The sequence below is a fragment of the Hemitrygon akajei genome, chromosome 10 (assembly GCF_048418815.1).
Source record: "Hemitrygon akajei chromosome 10, sHemAka1.3, whole genome shotgun sequence".
NCBI lineage: Eukaryota > Metazoa > Chordata > Chondrichthyes > Myliobatiformes > Dasyatidae > Hemitrygon > Hemitrygon akajei.
This window is the reverse complement of record NC_133133.1, coordinates 27,433,380-27,451,654: the sequence shown is the minus strand read 5'-3', so window position 1 is coordinate 27,451,654 and position 18,275 is coordinate 27,433,380. Positions and strand designations below refer to the sequence as shown.

General features: G+C 39.5%; 1 protein-coding gene across 3 annotated transcripts in view; it reads left to right on the top strand.

Annotated features, from left to right (window-relative positions):
• LOC140734246 (retinal guanylyl cyclase 2-like) overlaps positions 1-18,051 on the top strand; it is a 52,879-nt gene extending 34,828 nt beyond the window's left edge. Inside the window, exons 11-20 of one of the 3 annotated variants that reach the window (XM_073057950.1) lie at positions 268-417; positions 1,824-1,972; positions 2,135-2,298; positions 3,531-3,723; positions 5,713-5,887; positions 10,077-10,175; positions 10,891-10,985; positions 11,086-11,171; positions 13,844-13,928; positions 16,319-16,425. In XM_073057950.1, the coding sequence (XP_072914051.1) occupies positions 268-417; positions 1,824-1,972; positions 2,135-2,298; positions 3,531-3,723; positions 5,713-5,887; positions 10,077-10,175; positions 10,891-10,985; positions 11,086-11,171; positions 13,844-13,928; positions 16,319-16,324 (1,202 nt within the window). In that variant the 3' untranslated portion in view covers positions 16,325-16,425. Of the gene's footprint in view, positions 1-267; positions 418-1,823; positions 1,973-2,134; positions 2,299-3,530; positions 3,724-5,712; positions 5,888-8,035; positions 8,295-10,076; positions 10,176-10,890; positions 10,986-11,085; positions 11,172-13,843; positions 13,929-16,318 lie in introns of those variants that run through there. The other 2 variants (XM_073057949.1, XM_073057951.1) reach the window with 2 other exon arrangements.
• The last annotated feature ends 224 nt before the right edge of the window (positions 18,052-18,275 follow it).

Here is an 18,275-nt window from a genome sequence, read left to right as displayed (position 1 = left end):
TCTTCTTCACAATGTTATTTGGTTTCACCTAGTTCTCCTGCCTTTGTATTTTCAGTAGAAATAACAAAGTTTTCTTTTATTCAAGAAGAAAAACCCTTGTAATTAAGGTGATCAGAGGAGTATCAACTAACAATTAAGCCTCTTTTGATTTGTTTAAATCTATACTTAAAATCATTGTACTAAATCACCTATACTTAATTGAATTAAATCTAAAGTAATCTATACTTGATTGTACTTTCCATATAATAGACTTTTGTCTTGTTTCAGAATATTTTTGGACTGCTCCTGAGATATTACGAAAGCCCAACCCTTTAATGAACGGCACCTTTAAAGGTGATATTTATAGCTTCTCTATAATAATGCAGGAGGTGGTTGTACGAGGTCCACCATATTGCATGTTTGAAATGTCTGCAGAGGGTAAGTATTTCCTATGTGTGATTCAATGCAAAGATCACCACCTGCAAACCCAGCCCCCAAGGCTTAAATATTAAGTGCATTGTCTAGAATAGAAATGTGATATGCAAGGGCTTGTCTCAAGCCTTGGGTCCTTTTGGGTTACATGCTCTTAGATTGTTATCAGTTATATGTAACAATAGGCCTTGATATCTCTGTGTGGGGGAGGATTAAAACAGAAAATGCTGGAAGTACACAACTGGTCAGTCAGCATCTGTGGACAGAGAGGTGACACTTCAGACCTTCAGGGTAATGGACTTGAGTGACCTGAATGCTCAGCAAATTTGTTTTTGGTTGAATCATAAAATCAGAATCAATACCATAAGATATAAAATACAACACAGAAGGTGACCTTTCAGCCCGTCATGTCTCTGATGGCTCTCGGAAGACCATCATTACTACTGGCCCAATCTTTCACCATAGCCCTCCAAGCTGATTTCTCTCAATGAGTTATGCAGTTCCCATTTTTGTTACTGATAGTTCTCACGAACTCAATGAAGCATTGGACTGCTCCTTAAAATGACTTTCCTCATTTGTTCCCTAATCCATCAACAGATGTAAAATATTACGAAGAACTGCGAACATTTTCACAGACTACACTCCAGTGATGGTATGTAGCAGAAAAGCACAAAGAGTCTGTGAGTTCCCCACCACAGTCAGTGGGGGAGTATTCAAACAATCACCCATTCCCCCTCAGACTATCTCTGGCCCCCACCTCATCATTCACCACCTCTCCTCTTCAACCTGGTTGTCTCCCCTCCCACCCTGACGTTTGACCCAAAATGTTATCAATTCCTTTCCCTCCACAGATGCTCCTCAACCCATTGTGTTCCACCAGCAGATTGTTTGTTGCTCCAGATTCCAGCATCTGCTGTCTCCTGTGACTTTAAACAAGGGCCAGGGCCAGGGCCAGGGAATTCAACTTCACTGATTTTAAAGGGCTATGAGTGATTACATTGTTAGTATTTTTGTAATTTAAAATTTTATCATTGTGATCTTTGTGGTTTCCTACAATATTTGAAAAAGGGCTTAATTAACCACACATTGGGCAATTTGGAAATCTGCAATGTGTTATTTAAAAATGTACAATTTGGAATTACCCAATTAACATTTTAGACCAAGAAAAACCTATATTTCTTATTTTTCAAATTACCTTATTATCTTGCAGTTTTGACTAAAATACACCTGAATTTTAACCTGGTCTTTTCCCTTTGTAGATGTTAAAGGATCTGTTTGGGTCTCTTGTTCTTTTAACATGGTTCCAATATTTGTATTTTTTGCTTTTCTTTGTCTAGCAGTCAACGACTTGAGAAGAAAACACAAAAAAATTCAATAAAACTTAGTTAAATAACATTAATTCCATTCTACAGAAATTATCCAGAATATAAAAAAGCCCCCTCCTTTGCTCAGGCCCATCATTACCTCGGATCAGGCTCCCATGGAATGCATTCAGCTAATGAAACAGTGTTGGAACGAATTACCGGAAAAAAGACCATCCTTTGATGAAATCTTTGATATCGTAAGATTTTAATGATTTTCCTTGCAGTGAGGTCTGTTTTAGACTGCTTTCTGTCGTAGAAACCCTGTCCCAGTCTCTTCCTCTGCTTTTAGATGCTGATCTCTTTAGGTGAGTTCTGAGTGTATGACCTATTGGCATGCATCTATTCTTCTGCTTCTGCAGTTCAAAAATATTAACAAAGGTAGAAAGACCAACATCATTGACTCCATGCTGAGAATGCTTGAACAGTATTCCAGTAATTTAGAAGATTTGATAAGAGAACGAACGGAGGAATTAGAGATAGAGAAGCAGAAGACAGAGAAACTTCTGACCCAGATGTTACCCCCGTGAGTATTGCCTTTCGTCAGGCTTCCTTTCAAACTGCTAAGCATTGGTTGAAAATATTGACGGAACTTCCTATACTTATTTCATCCTTCCCATTTTTCTTTTAAAAGTTCTAGAAATAGTTCAGGATTTCACTACACAAAATGATGCCTGATTTTCATTTACTAAACCCGCCTTAGGTTGGGGCGCCATACATAATTTTTAATATATCTAAGTTAGGCGGGGGGGGGGGGGGGGGGGAAGAGAAAATTATCCAAGGTTCTCACTTTGTCAAATCCTGCTGAAGGTTGCTGGCTAAATCCCAGAATAGTAGTGGGTGCTTTGCCTGTCACGTTTGATTAACTGGGTTAATTTTCACTGTAGTGACACCCACAAACCGTACAGAAGGTGGGACATGCACAGTAGGACATACCAGGATACACACTGGAATAGCTCAGGATGTCTCTGAATGTGGAACTTATGGGCACAGCTGGGAGAAAATATAGGAAGTGTCACTCTGCAGATCACTATTTCCTGGGGAAGGTGGGTACTAATATTTGGCGCCTAAATTTGGATAATATTGAATTGGTGAATATCAAAGTTCACCCAGATAAACACAAATTAGTATACAAACTCCTGCTTTTGTATTCATCTTTTTTATGTGTATTTTATAAGCCCATCAATATAATGCTGTATCTGTTGACATAAAGTTATCTATGGTGCTACAGGGAGCCAAGATGTGCTTTGTTTATTTCCCCACTAGGCCTTGTTGTTTGCTTATAATGCTGTCATGAAATTTGCCAGAGGAAGCCACCAATAATCTTCAAATGCACTATCTCAAACTATTAAGGGTTCTTTTTTGCAAGCATAAGAAATCCGTATCATGACCAATCCTAGTAAATCCAGAGTAACACAAACACAAATGCTGGAGGAGCTGAGTAGTCAGGCAGCATCTGCGGAAAGGAACAAAGAGCGGATGCTTTGGGCTGAGACCCTTCATCAAGACTGACGACTATTGAATCCTCAGCCCAAAACGTCCACTCTTTACTTCTTTCCACAGGTGCTGCTTTACCTGTCGAGTTCCTCCAGAGTTTTTTGTGTGCTACTGTTGATTTCCAGCAGAACCTCGTGTGTTTCTCACATCTGGGTTCCCAGTGTGGTAAATCAGTGACATACCAATGATCGAGAGTGTTCAAAATTTGTCCCTGCTTTGTATTTTTGGAAGTTTTGTGACAAGATGGTACTTCAATTTTAGGTCAGTTTCGGAGTCCCTGAAGACTGGCTGTACTGTTGAGCCCGAGTACTTTGACCAGGTGACCCTCTATTTCAGCGACATAGTAGGTTTTACTACAATATCAGCGATGAGTGAGCCCATTGAAGTGGTCGACCTATTAAATGACCTCTATACACTTTTTGATGCAGTGTTAGAAAATCACGACGTCTACAAGGCAAGTAAATGGGAATGGCCATTATCAATTAATATTATTGTTTAGTTGTCAGTGAACAAGCCTTCTGTGGTTGCATTCATACTGTCAATTTCTCTATTGTTACCAGCATTATTCAATTTGTTGTGCATTTTTGCACCAGGTGACAGGAATGGAGGGGTTCTCAAGATTATGAATTTATAAATTAATGGGAAGAAAAGTTTTATGATTCTCTAACAAGAATACAATAGGGTCTTTTAAGAGATTGTTAGATAGGTATACAGAGCTTTGAAAAATAGAGCGCTATGCGGTAGGGAAATTCTAGGCAGTTTCTAGAGTAGCTTACATGGTCGGCACAACATTGTGGGCTGAAGGGCCTGTAATGTGCTGTAGATTTCTATGTTTCTAATGAATGTTGTCACACCAGAAGTGAAGACTCCTTAATGTAGATTTGTTTAGAGCCACGAGGAGCTGTAAAGGTTTACTTAATTTACCAGTTTACTCTTCCTGACTATGAAAGTACATCTTGGATTGATTCATGTCTGCCATCTTCCTTAAGGATGGTCATTGTGTGCTACAAATGCCCAGGACAAAGCAATGTCATATTTAATATTCTAACCTGCATACTAAATCTTAAAAAAAAAGACTATGCTCAATGCTATTGCATAAACCTAGCCTTTTGCAAGGAGGCCAAGCAAATGTAAATGTGCTGTGCACGCATAAATAAGAGAAATATAAAGTAAGAAGATATTAAGAGTGTGATGCTCACTTATTGTTACATGCCAACATAAAGGCACAATAATGGAGTGAACTCATTGCCAAAAGATATAGCATTAGTGTTCAGCTGAAAGACACAACTGCCTCTGATTTTATCTGTTTTACCAAAATATACCTTGATCTCTACTGTTAACAACCATAACAATATAATTAACAACCATAAACTTGAACTACTCTGTTCCAATCTACTCCTAACCTTAATGTAGATGAAAAGACCCTTCATTTCTGTGACATTTCCTTAAACTAATACTCCAAATTCTTGGTTTATCTGAGGGAGTCTATGTAATGAATCAATTTTACAACCTCCCTTTGGCCTTGACACTTATGATGATCAAAGCAATAGGGATCCCTTGCCTTCTTTAAATGTATCACCATGGTGTTTAACAAACCTACAACAAAAGATTAAGCTACAGAGCTATTCACTAGAGCACTACAGTTAACATTCCTCTGTCGGTGAAGATTCTTACATAAACACATTTAAACCAGTTTCCTTTGCTACCAAAGGGTTTGCTTTAATATTTTAATGTATGCCTCTCCACATTATAAACAATGAAGTGAGACCCTTCTCCATTTGAAATCTGGCTATTTCAGATTAATATACAATAGAAATAAGTTCCTATTTTCTCTGTACACATCTCTCCCAATCAAAGGAAGTTATATAAGATAGAAAGTATTAACAATTTTTAAAGAACGATGAATAACTTCAGATAACATTGGTTACATCACAAATACAGAGTTTAAACTTATGCATAATCTCATCTCTCTGCATTATTAAGTTTTATGTTTTTTCCTATGCTTCATCTAATCAGTAATAGGATAACTTCTCCCAGATAGAAGGGATAAAGGTAACCCCATTCTCAGAAGCAGATGAATCCAACTAACAAATTTTCTATCCAAGACATTTATTACCCTCTTCCAAAGAGCCAACAGTGGTAGAGAGGAACATGAACAATTTTAATTATATATTAGCTAGGCATCAATCAGAATATTCCAAAGAGAAGGAAAATCGCCCATGCTTTGTCTGACAGCCTTTTCTGGAGAAGTTTCAGCAAAGTTAGGGATCAGGAAGCATAGCTTCTATGAACGTGGGAAATTAAGCCAAGCTGGATGAAGGTATTGGGAGACTAATCAAATAGCTGTTCAATGTTGGTAATGCTTCCAGATTGTAAAGAACAAGTTAGGAAGATTTCAGCGACGAATATGGAAAATGCTAAAATCTTCGTGTTTTCTCCGCAGGTGGAAACAATTGGGGATGCTTACATGGTTGTCTCTGGTCTTCCAAAGCGGAACGGGAACAGACACGCGGCTGAGATTGCAAATATGTCTCTGGATATCCTGAGCTCAGTGGGCACCTTTAAAATGAGGCATATGCCAGACGTGCCAGTCAGAATAAGGATAGGGCTGCACTCAGGTAAGCCCCCACTGTAGGGTCACACTGTGACTGGGAAGGACCTGATGTGAATACTGCATAATGTTAATGTAGATGCTGCACATCCATTTTTGCATGCAGTGGTAATCAGTTCGTGTCACTTGGAAGATCAAGATTCAAGATTCGAGATTGCTTATTATCATTCTTCAGGGCATGAGTGTAGAGGAGAAGAAAGTGATTGTAACTCTGGATCTGATGCAGTGTAACAAAAACAAAGTATAAAGAACACAGTAAATATAAATACATTAGCATTTCTATAAAACTCAATGTACAATAAACCAGTTGGCTGGATATATGTAAGATTAACTTATATACATAGGCTAACTGTATATACATAAAGTCAGAATCAGGTTTATTATTACAGGCTTATGTCACAAAATAAGTCCATTGCCATACATAATATAAACTATAAATTACAATAAAAAGTATATATAAAAAAGAAAATTAAATTAAATAAGTAGTGCAAAAAGATAGAAATAAAATACTCAAGTAGTATTAATGGGTTCATTGTTCATTCAGAAACTTGATGGCAGAGGGAAAGAAGCTGTTCCTGAGACATTGAGTGTGTGTCTTCAGGATCCTGTACCTCCACCTTGATGGTAGCAATGAGAATAGGGCATGTTTTGGGTGATGGGGGTCCTTAATGATGGATGCCACCTTTTTGAGACACTGGCTTTTGAAGGTGTCCTGGATGCGCAGGAAGTTAGTGCCCATGATGGAGCTGGCAGGGTTTCAACTTCCTGCAGTTTTTTCTGATCCTGTGCAGTGGCCTCTCCATTCCAGATGGCGATGCAACCAGTTGGAATGCTCTGCACAGTACGTCTGCAGAAAGTTGTGTGTCTTTGGCGACATACCAGTTCTCAAAATCCTAATGAAATATAGCTGCTGTCATGTCTTTGTTGTAAATGCATCAACATGTTGAGCCCAGGATAGATCCTCAGAAATGTTGAAACCCAGGACCTTGAAACTGCTCACCCTTTCTACTACTGATCTCTCAATGAGGACTGATGCGTGTTCCTTGACTGCCCCTTCCTGAAGTCCACAATCAATTTGTTGGTCTTACTGACATTGAGTATATGGTTGTTGTTACGCCACCACTGAACCATGTGATCTATCTCACTTCTGTATGCCTCCTTGTCACCATTTGAAATTCTGCCAACAATAGTTGTGTCATCGGCAAATTTACAGATACCGTTTGAGTTGTGCCTAGTCATGGGTGTAGAGAGAGTAGAGCAATGGACTAATAAACATCCTTGATGTGCACCAGTGTTGATTGTCAGTAATGTTATTTCCGAGCACAGACAGTAGTTTCTGGGTGAGGAAGTCAAGGATCCAGTTGCAGAGGGAGGTACAGAGACCCAGGTTTGGAGCTTACTGATTATAACTGAGAGTACGATTGTGTTGAACGCTGAGCTATAGTCAATAAACAGCAGTCTGATATAGGTATTGCTGTTGTCCAGGTGATGCAAGTTCAAGCGGAAAGCCACTGAGATTGCATTTGCTGTCGATCTATTGTGGTGATAGGCAAATGGCAGCGGGTTCAGTCCCCTGCCTAGGCAGCTGTTGATTCTGGTTTGACCAATCTCACAAAGCATTTCATCACAGTAGATGTGAGTGCCACTGGGTGATAGTTGTTTTTTTTAACCTTTCTAAGAGTTTATTTTTGGACAAGTAGATTACAGACAATAGCCAATGGTGACATTGGTGCAATGATCCAGCTGGAGAAAAATACATTGCAGGTGAGAAACAACATTAAAAATGCAGCTACAAAAATCCCTTCACAAGAGTATCTTTCAATTTTATTTAAAAACACTAAATGTAAATATAGAAATTTGAAAAGTCACAGAGGCACACATTGACCCAAGTTCATGAAAAACTTGTAGAGTAACTCCGGCCAAAAAGCTATAAAATGCACGATTTAAAAACAAATTGGCACCATGCATCTTATAAGGCATATGTTTTGACAATTATCTCAACATAATATGTTGGCTTCACAGTTGACTAGTGAAATTTTCAAATAGTGGTTATTGTAAGATCCAAGGGATCATCTGGTGAGGCTTTCAGCCTTTGAAGACCACCTTTCAGTTGTTTACGTATTTCTGCATAATCTGGTTTTTCCTCATATTTCAGTGACACCACATGCTGGAGGTATTTCTTCAATTCGTTTGGAATTTTTCTCTTCTTGAAGCAAGACTTCAGGAAACCTGGAAGGTCATCCTTGTATTGGGTGATAGTTGTTGAGGCAGCTCACCCTTTTCTTCTTGGGCTCTGGCGGAGGATTATCTAAACATAAAGTGACTAACAGGAAACGACAAAGTGACACACGGACTCTTGGCAAGCGGAACTCTTTTAGGTAGAAGCAGGGCAAACTGTGTCAGTGTAGCTTTGAGGTGTGATCATAAAGTGGTAGTGCATGGGGGGAGATGGAGGGTGCTGAGGGGGGAGAGGAGAGGAGTGGCTGATGTATATGCAGTAGTGGTGGGGTGTGTTCATGGGTGGAGGTGTTTGATCAGCCCAATGGCTTGGGGGAAGTAACTATTTTTGAATCTAGAGATTCTGGTGTGGCTGCTGCATAGTCTCTAGTGGGGCAAACAGCAAAATAGCAAAAAAAACTAAAAAATATGGCAAGAATGACTGGTCAAGAGGAAGACTTATCGCTTTGGGATGAAATGCTGGGGATAACTTCGCAGTGCTCCACTTCCTGCCAGAGTCGAGACACACAGATGGAGGTACAGAACCCAGATGTCATCTCTCTGATATCCCAGACTATGTTGTCTGCTAGTGAGGCTCTACAACTTGTTGAATTGCAGCATAATCAAAAGTGACAACATAAAATTGAAAATTTTTTAAAAAACTATCTCGTAATTTTATAGCTGGTCCCCTATATGGTGAATAACTCCAGCAGCCAGTCTGGGAACAGTTAACTGTCAAATGTGACTGTGACCAGATGGGGAATGAGGTAAACATCGGTCAGGACACTAACAATAAATTCCCTAATGATGAGCATGTGATAGCGTTTTGCATGTGAATGAGTGACAGAGAATGTGTGACAGGAAAATAAGCTGAGAAAGGGCTTATTTTTCACTACCATTGACACGGACATCACCCTCATCTCCTCCATACCCTGGACATCAGTGTTCACCCCAGGGAACACAAGTTCCTCTTGTCCTTACCTACCATTCCACAGAGATTGCTCTCTCTGTGTTTCCCTTGTCCATTCATCTCTCCCCACCAATCTCCCTGCTAGCACATCTCCCCCCCCCCCCCCCCCCGCAAGCGACTGAAATGCTACACCTGCCCAATCACCTCCTCCCTCGCCTCCATTCAGGGCCCCAAACTGTCCTTCTAGATTAGGTAACACTTCACCCGTGAATCTGTTGGGGCCATCTATTGTATCCAGTGCTCCCGATGCCGCCTGTTCCACATTGGTGAGACTTGATGTAAATCGGGAGACCGCTTTGCCGAGCACCTCCACTCCATCCGCCAGAAGCAGATTTCGCCAGAGGCCAACCATTTTAATTTCTATCTCACTCCCATTCCACTGTATCACTCCATGGCCTACTCTTCTGCCATGATGAGGCCACTCTCAGGGTAACTTCTCATATTGTGTCTAAATAGCCTCCAACTTAATGGCATGAACATCGATTTTTCCTTCTGTTAATTCTTTTTCTCTGTTTTGTTTTTCTCTCCCCCTTCCCTCTTCTTCCATTCTCCTCTTTAGCCTGTTACCTCCTCACCTGCCTATCACCACCCCCCCCCCCCCCCCCCGGAGCCCCTCTTTCTTCCCTTTTTCCAATGGTCCACTCTCCTTTCCTATCAAATTCCTTCTCCATCCCTTTACCTTTCCCACTCACCTGGCTTCACCTATCACATTTTTTTTTTGATATAGGAGCAGAATTAGGCCATTTGGCCCATCACATCTGCTCCATCATTTCATCATGGCTGATCCAATTTTCCTTTCCGCCCCAATCTCCTACCTTCTCCCTGTATCCCTTCCTGCCCTGCCCAATCAAGAATCTATCAACCTCTGTCTTAAATATATTAGATACAGAACATCGGGAGAAGTTGCAGTGTATTCTCAAGATCTTGCTTATTGCCTATTCACTTTCAAAGAAGAAATTTCACCTTCACAGTTTCTGCTGCAGATATGACAATATGTTGACTTTTGTAGGACCATCAGTGGCCGGAGTTGTGGGTCTGACTATGCCACGCTATTGTCTTTTCGGAGATACCGTCACTACAGCCTCTCGTATGGAATCTACAGGGCAAGGTGACTAACTAGCATGACGAGAAGTCTCTGATTTCCTGTGTCATTCATAGCAGATCACTTGTTTGAAAATGGGCACTTATAGAATACTAGAATGTAGAACTTGCTTTGACTTCTAAGTTGGCAATTACTTTTCAAGTTTCAGAAAGTGCAGATGAAGGAAAAATCTTGAGATTGTCAGGAGGTCCCATCTGCCTTCAGTAATGATAACTTGTTTGAATGGCATGTAAAGATCTTTGACTCAGTGAGAGCCAGTACATGACTAAGCTGTCAGAACCTTCTAGGCTCACACTCCAGTACAGTTTGTTTCAGCAGCCAGCCTTGCGATTCTGTCATGCGGTTTAAATTCGTTAATGATGGGAATTATCATCAACTGTTATTCAATGCCTTCTGCTGGAGAGAGGGTACTTGGTGAGGATTGCTGGTGATGCCATAGCTGTTTGTCTACCCTCATAATAGTAAATAGTCCACCCATGAACAACAGAAAATAGGCCATCAGGCACAATACAGAGAGAAAAGAGACATGAGAGAGAAAATAAAAAATTTTAAAATGACAAAATTAAAAATTAAAATTAAAAAGCTTTCTGTTTGCTGATTGGCATATTAAATGTCGTTCCACTAGAGGGGTACTGAGGGGGATGGGGTGGACATGGTGATGTAAGTTAATTGAAACGAAATGACATCAAAAAAAGTTACACACCTTTCGATTATTTTGTAGCCTATCGCATACATGTCAATCACACAACTGTTAAAATTCTTATAAGCCTGGATGAGGGTTATAATGTGGAGCCAAGAGACAAGGCGGAACTGAAGGTATGCACTGTTTCCACTGTTTCCTGATAAGATTCCCTCACTTTGGATTCACTGGTGCTGAAAATGTAACTGATACTGTGTCAATGTCCTTTGCTGAAAGGGTACAGACTTTGATGAGACCTACTGGCTGGTGGGGAAAGTTGGTTTTACTAAGCCTTTGCCAAAGCCTCCAGAACTGAAGCCCGGGTAAGTAAAGTAACTATGTCAAGTCTACATGGTAGTACCTTGGCAATAGTAATGTAAGCAATATTGTAGGTTCCGATCACCATTTTTTAGATCCTCTTTAAATGCCATCATATTGTCAAAGGACAGGAAGGCTATTGACGTGGCCCCATTATTTAAAATGTGAAAAGGGAATAGACTGATTAATTAAAGATATAGTAGCAGGTGAATAACTGGAAAAAATCTGAAATGCCCTTTAAGTGATTGTTTAAGGATGCATGGACAAGGACTTATATAAGAAAATTGTGTATGGACAACAAAGAAAGTTGATAAAGGTAGTCTGTTTGATATTTTAGGATCAGTTTCTTCTCCTCTGACTTAAGATTTCTGAATGGACAATAAACCTATGTATACTACCTCACTATTTTTTTCATGAACAAGAGAAAATCTGCAGATGCTGGAAATCCAAGCAACACACACAAAATGCTGGAGGAACTCAGCAGGCCAGGCAGCATCTATTGAAAAGAGTGAACAGTCAACATTTTGGAACAGGACCCTTGATCAGGACTCATGAAGGGTTTTGGCCTGAAATGTCGACTGTTTACTCTTTTCAATAGATGCTGCCTGACCTGCTGAGTTCCTCCAGATTTTTGTGTGTGTCACTATTTTTTTCTCTTTTTTTGCCCCGTTTTTGCACTACATATTTAATTTGTGTATTTTTTCTTTTCTTATTGTAATTTATAGATTTTTATTATGTACTGTAATGTACAGCTACCACAAAACAACATATTTCACAACATCCTAGTGATATTAAACTTGATTCTGATGCACTTTAAAAATGTTTTAACAAAGTCATATGTGACAGACTAATTAGGGAAATAAGATCATAAAATTATAGTCAGCATGGATTTGTCAAAGGGAGGTCATGCCTTAAGAGCTTGACTGAACTTTTTGAGGATGTGACTAAACACGTTGATGAAGGTAGATCAGTAGCTGTAGTGTATATGAATTTAAGCAAGGCATTTGATAAGGTACCCCATGCAAGACTTATTGAGAAGGAGAGGAGCCATGGGATCCAAGGGGACATTGCTTTGTGGATCCAGAACTGGCTTGCCCACAGAAGGCAAAGAGTGGTTGTAGACAGGTCATATTCTGCATGGAGTTAAGTCACCAGTGGTGTGCCTCAGGGATCTGTTCTGGGACCCCTTCCCTTTGTGATTTTTATAAATGACCTGGATGAGGAAATGGAGCGATGTGTTAGTAAATTTGCTGATGACACAAAGGTTGGGGTTGTTGTGGATAGTGTGGAGGGCTGCCAGAGGTTACAGTGGGACATTGATAGGATACAAAACTGGGTTGAGAAGTGGCAGATGGAGTTCAACCTAGATAAGTGTGAGGTGGTTCATTTTGGTAGGTCAAATATGATGGCAGAATATAATACAGGTGTCCCCGCTTTACGAATGTTCACTTTATGCCACTTTGCTTTTGCAAAAGACATACATTAGTAACCTGTTTTCGCATTACAAAGAGGATTTTTGCTTTTACAAAAAATTTTCCTATATAAATTAATGGTTCTTTGCTTTATGCCATTTCAGCTTAAGAAAGGTTTCATAGGAACACTCTACTTTTGTAAAGGTGGGGGACACCTGTATTAATGGTAAGACTATTGGCAGTGTGGAGGATCAGAGGGATCTTGCGTCCGAGTCCATAGGACACTCAAAGCTGCTGCGCAGGTTGACTCTGTGGTTAAGAAGGCGTATGGTGTATTGGCCTTCATCAGTCGTGGAATTGAATTTAAAAGCTGAGAGGGTAATGTTACATCTATATAGGACCCTGGTCAGACCCCACTTGGAGTACTGTGCACAGTTCTGGTCACCTTACTACAGGAAGGATGTGGAAACTATAGAAAGGGTGCAGAGGAAATTTACAAGGAGGAGCATGCCTTATGAGAATAGGTTGAGTGAACTTTTTTGTCCTTGGAGCGATGGAGGATGAGAGGTGACCTGATAGAGGTGTATAAGATGATGAGAGCATTGATTGTGTGGGTAGTCAGAGGCTTTTTCCCAGGGCTGAAATGGCTATCACAAGAGGACACGGTTTTAAGGTGCTTGGAAGTAGGTACAGAGGAGATGTCAGGGGTAAGGTTTTTACACAGAGAGTGGTGAGTGTGTGGAATGGGCTGCTTGCGAGGTGGAGGCGGACATGATAGGGTCTTTTAAGAGACTCCTCGATAGGTACATGGAGTTTAGAAAAACAGAGGGCTATGGGTAACCCTAGGTAATTTCTAAAGTAAGTACATGTTCGGCACAGCATTGTGAGTCGAAGGGCCCGTATTGTGCTGTAGGTTTTCTATGTTTCTATGATGCAAATAAGAGCAGTGAGTTGAATCCCTAGTTGGCTCAGAGTTGGTGCTTCTGTTGACTGGTAGGCTGTTTGAATGGGGGTTCCTCAGAACTCATGCTGACTCACTTGCATTTTGTGATGTATATCAAAGATTTGAATTTAACTATGTGAACATTACAGAGTTAATTTCAGATGACATTAAGATATAACTGAGTGGATGACAGTGAAGAGGGAAGGAACTGTTCTGTTCCAAGTGGACATGGTGGGTCACTTGGGGTCCACCTGTACTAGAAATTGCACAATAACTCTAGGACCAGCAACAACTCATCTCAACTAAACATGCTTTTATTTAGGCAAAGTACTCATGGTTTGCAGATGGAAGAAATGGCAAGATACAAAAAAATGAAAGCATTAAAACTTCAAAAGGAGACTGCCCAGGTAATTTATTTCTACAAATGCATAAGCTTCTACGTTTTGTGTATTTTCCTGTATAAATCTTCCGACAGAAGAGCGATCCAATCCATTTTCATTGCTTACATTTGCTTGAGATTGTCAGGTAGATTTAAACAGGTAAATTGTTATAGGGTTGAAGAGTTCGGTTTCCCTTATCAATGACTTGTGTTGATATGCAGGTTTGGAATGCTGAAATCAGAGGCAATGCATAAAATAAATAGCATTTATTGTCCATTCAATGTCTGTAGTGAGATGCTGAAGATGTTCTATAGGTCAGTTGTGGAGAGCGCCCTCTTCTTTGTGGTGGCGTGTTGGGGAGGAAGCATTAAGAAGAGGGACGCCTCACGTCTTAATAAGCTGGTAAGGAAAGCGGGCTCTGTCGTGGGCAAAGTACTGGAGGGTTTAACATCGGTAGCTGAGCGAAGGGCGCTGAGTAGGCTACGGTCAATTATGGATAACTCTGAACATCCTCTACATAGCACCATCCAGAGACAAAGAAGCAGTTTCAGCAACAGGTTACTATCGATGCAATGCTCCTCAGACAGGATGAAGAGGTCAATACTCCCCAATGCCATTAGGCTTTACAATTCTACCGCCAGGACTTAAGAACTTTTTAAAAGCTATTATTAATGCTTTTTGAGATAGTGATTTAGATGCATATCATATTTTTTACTGAGTTAAGTATTGTATGTAATTAGTTTTGCTACAACAAGTGTATGGGACATTGGAAAAAAAGTTGAATTTCCCCATGGGGATGAATAAAGTATCTATCTATCTATCTATCTATCTATCTATCTATCTATCTATCTATCTATCTATCTATCTATCTATCTATCTATCTATCTATCTATCTATCTATCTATCTATCTATCTATCATCCCTGTTTGAGCTTAGTCAGGATCAATTCAAGAATCCTGAGCAGAGAAACCCAGCCTTGGCTCTATTATAACAATGTCTGTATGACAGAGGGTGAAGCAGGCATTGTGTGTAAAGGAAATTATAAAACCTGCGCATGTTAGAAAACTGAAGCAAAATTGGAAAATATTGCAAACATTCAGCAGGTCAGGCAGCATCTGTGAGGAGGAAGAAACAGAGTTAACTTAGCAGGATGAAGACACCGATAAAATCTGTAAACCAGATGACTATGTCTGTGTCTTACCTCGCTAGCAACCCTAGCTTCACAATGGCAGCAATCTTCCCTTTACCTTATCTATCCCTCTCTCTCACTCTCTCTCCAATTTGCTTTCTTCTTGCCCTGTTCTGCTGAAGGGTCTTTGATCTAAAAAGGTCACTCTCATTCTCTTTGCTTAAATACTGGCTGAGTATGCCAGAAAAATTCTGGTTTTATTATGTGTGAGGGGTCCAGTGACAACTTCAGGGAAGATTCAGGTTCAATGCAACATTTATTTTTAGATCAGACAGATTCATTGGTTGTATAATATCAGTTCACAAAGCTAATCCTCAATATAAGACATAAGACCATAAGACATAGGAGCAGAATTAGGCTATTCAGCCCATTGAGTCTGCTCTGCCATTACACTATGGCTGATATACCCCATTGTAATGCCTTCTCCCCATAAAACAGCAAGGTCCATCTTCAATCCCATAACGTGCTTATCCTTTGGCTTCTCTAAGTTTGGCTTTGATTATGAATATTTCAGACCCCACTTGAAAACGTAATCCCAGCTGGTACTGTGGAGCAATGCAGGGGAGTGTTGCCTAGTCACTGGTATCTTCTTCCTGATCAAATGTTCACTCAATTTGTTTGGATCTTTCCCAAGTAGATGTAAGTGATCCGTTGCATCATTCCAAGAATATTGTCTTGCCCAGTATTTAACCTCTCTCCAAAATGCTTGAACAGGTGTCCTTGCTAATGATGTTACTGTTATTTGTGCAATCTTGCTGTACTCAAATCTGTTACTGTGTTCTCCATATGATGACAGTGAGTTAACAGCATTTTAGAGCTTCCTGTGGTTAGTTAAAAAAAAACTGCCATCTATTTTCTCGTATCACTATTAATTATGTGAATGCTGGCAATCTGGAAGACGGTAATCAATTTAGAGGATATTCTGAGACTAAAAACTTAGAACACAACAGATTCAGGAGTAACTCCACAGGCCCCTATGGAGGGAGGTGGGCAGTTGATGTTTCCAGTTGAGACCCTTCAACTAAATGTCCAGGTGAAGGATCTTGAGCTGAAACTTTGCTGGTCTGTTTCCTTCCATTGCTGTTGCTGGACCCATTGAGTTCCTCCAGCGCCTCATATGTTGTTCCAGATTCAAGCATCTACAAGCTCTTATAATGCTTAAAATTAAATGCTTGATTGAACTAATGGTAATAGACTATAGTTCAATTCTTCTTGTCCTTTCTTGCAGTTGTGAAAAAGATAAACACACCGACATAGAGCAGCACAGCTCTCAAAGAACAGAGAAAGCTTCACAGATGGTAACCCTAATCCTCATCCTCTTACTGTGAGCCCATCAGCTGATTAAAAAGGACATTGGAGAAGGTTATTTTTAATTGTGTTAGGGTCATTGCTGTGGATAAACCATTAAGGACTAGACCATTAAAAGTAATCTTGGAGGAAAGTTAAAACCACATTTCCATAATGCAATAACCATAAAAAAATACCTGCTACATATTGCTAGAATAATACGTTTGATCTCGCTGATTAAGGAAAGGCATCCAGTATCATAAGAGAGGCATCTTCAGTCTGAGTATGTAATCTTCAGAAGACCTAAGGCTTCCAACAGTCTGCAGGTCCAAGTTTTACTTGATAGAAAGTTTTCTAAACATCAACTAGTATGACTCAAATGGTGTGTTGTTTTACTAAGACCTTTGCATTGTACCCTGAGCAATTAGTAACACCGGAAAATAGAACTATAATCCATGTTGGAGCACCAGTCCCTAAAGTAAATTGAATGATACACACTCAATAGAAAATTGTTAAATTTGCCTGTGATCTTCTTTTATAGTGATGGACAACTTCCTCTGATCGCTATTGTTGTGTGTTATTAAGAAAGGGTTTTTATTATTTTATTGCCAGTAAAAAAACAGAAGAAAGCTAACTCTTATCTACCGTACATTGAAAAGGAGTTGTAGGTAGCAATGTAGGTTATACCCAGTAAAACTCAATATTAAATGTTACAAAGTATATTACTCAGGCATCTAAAGCCAGATAATTGTGCAGGAGCAATGAAGATGCTTAATGTAGTACCAAGCAGCTCTCCTCGCTTTACCCAGCAAAGTACAAGGAAAGAGATCAAAATCAAGCAGCAAAGATTATTCCCAAAACTTTAGTTCTTCAACATGCTTCGATGTTAACTGCATAGAAGTTCCGGAAGTAATATTTCTTAAATGTGAATTATAAACAACATGAATTAATTTTAAAAATCACCTCCTAACTTCCTAAAATCACTTTCAATCATGAAGGAATTTGCAAAGTCACGTAGTGACTGTTTGACTTAAGCAAAAAGTAATATATATTGTTGAGACATCATTTAAAAGGGTAGAATATAATATGCTTGGAATGTACTTCAAAAGTCTCAGGAGAGTGGAATTATCAATGTCAGTGATAGTGAAGAGCAGGTTTGATTTAGGGATTGTATGTCTAAATCCATTCCATGCAAAATGAGAGAGGTGTAGAGTCATTGAGTAATATAACATGACACAGGCTCTTGGCCCAATTTATCCACGTTGACCAAGATATCCATCTAAGCTGGTCCCATTTCCCTGCATTTGACCCAATTCCTCTAAACTAGGGGTTCCCAACCTAGAGTCCTCAGACCCCTTGCTTAATGGTATTGGTCCATGGCATAAAAAAAGTTTGGGAACACCTGCTCTAAACTTTTCCCGATCATGTTCCAATGAAATTAATCACACTACTTTTAGGAGCTAAAGTTCAAAAATAGTTTCATTCTCTTTTCGGAATGTTTCTTTTCCTTTCCTGTCAAATGTATATAGAACAATGTACTGTCACGTCCTGTGTGTCTGCACTGAAAATGTTGTAAGAAAATGTGAATAATAATATTGTAAATTAATGTGTGAACTTCTTAAACATCATCTCACTGCTTTTAAACTATGTATTCCAATAAAGTTTAAAATCAAAGTTTTTTTTCTGCCTGCTAACTTCATGCTCTTCATATCACTTAATGGAGAAATGTTCTTAAAAGAATTGCCACACAGCAATAAAACTGCTTTAATACAAATAGGAGACAGTTGTATTATTTAAGAAATTTGTCATTTTGCTTTTTCTATGATAAATAAATAACAATGGTTATTCCTCTCCTGAATTTCTTTTGAAGATTTGCTGATGGTTTTAGTTAAGTTTGG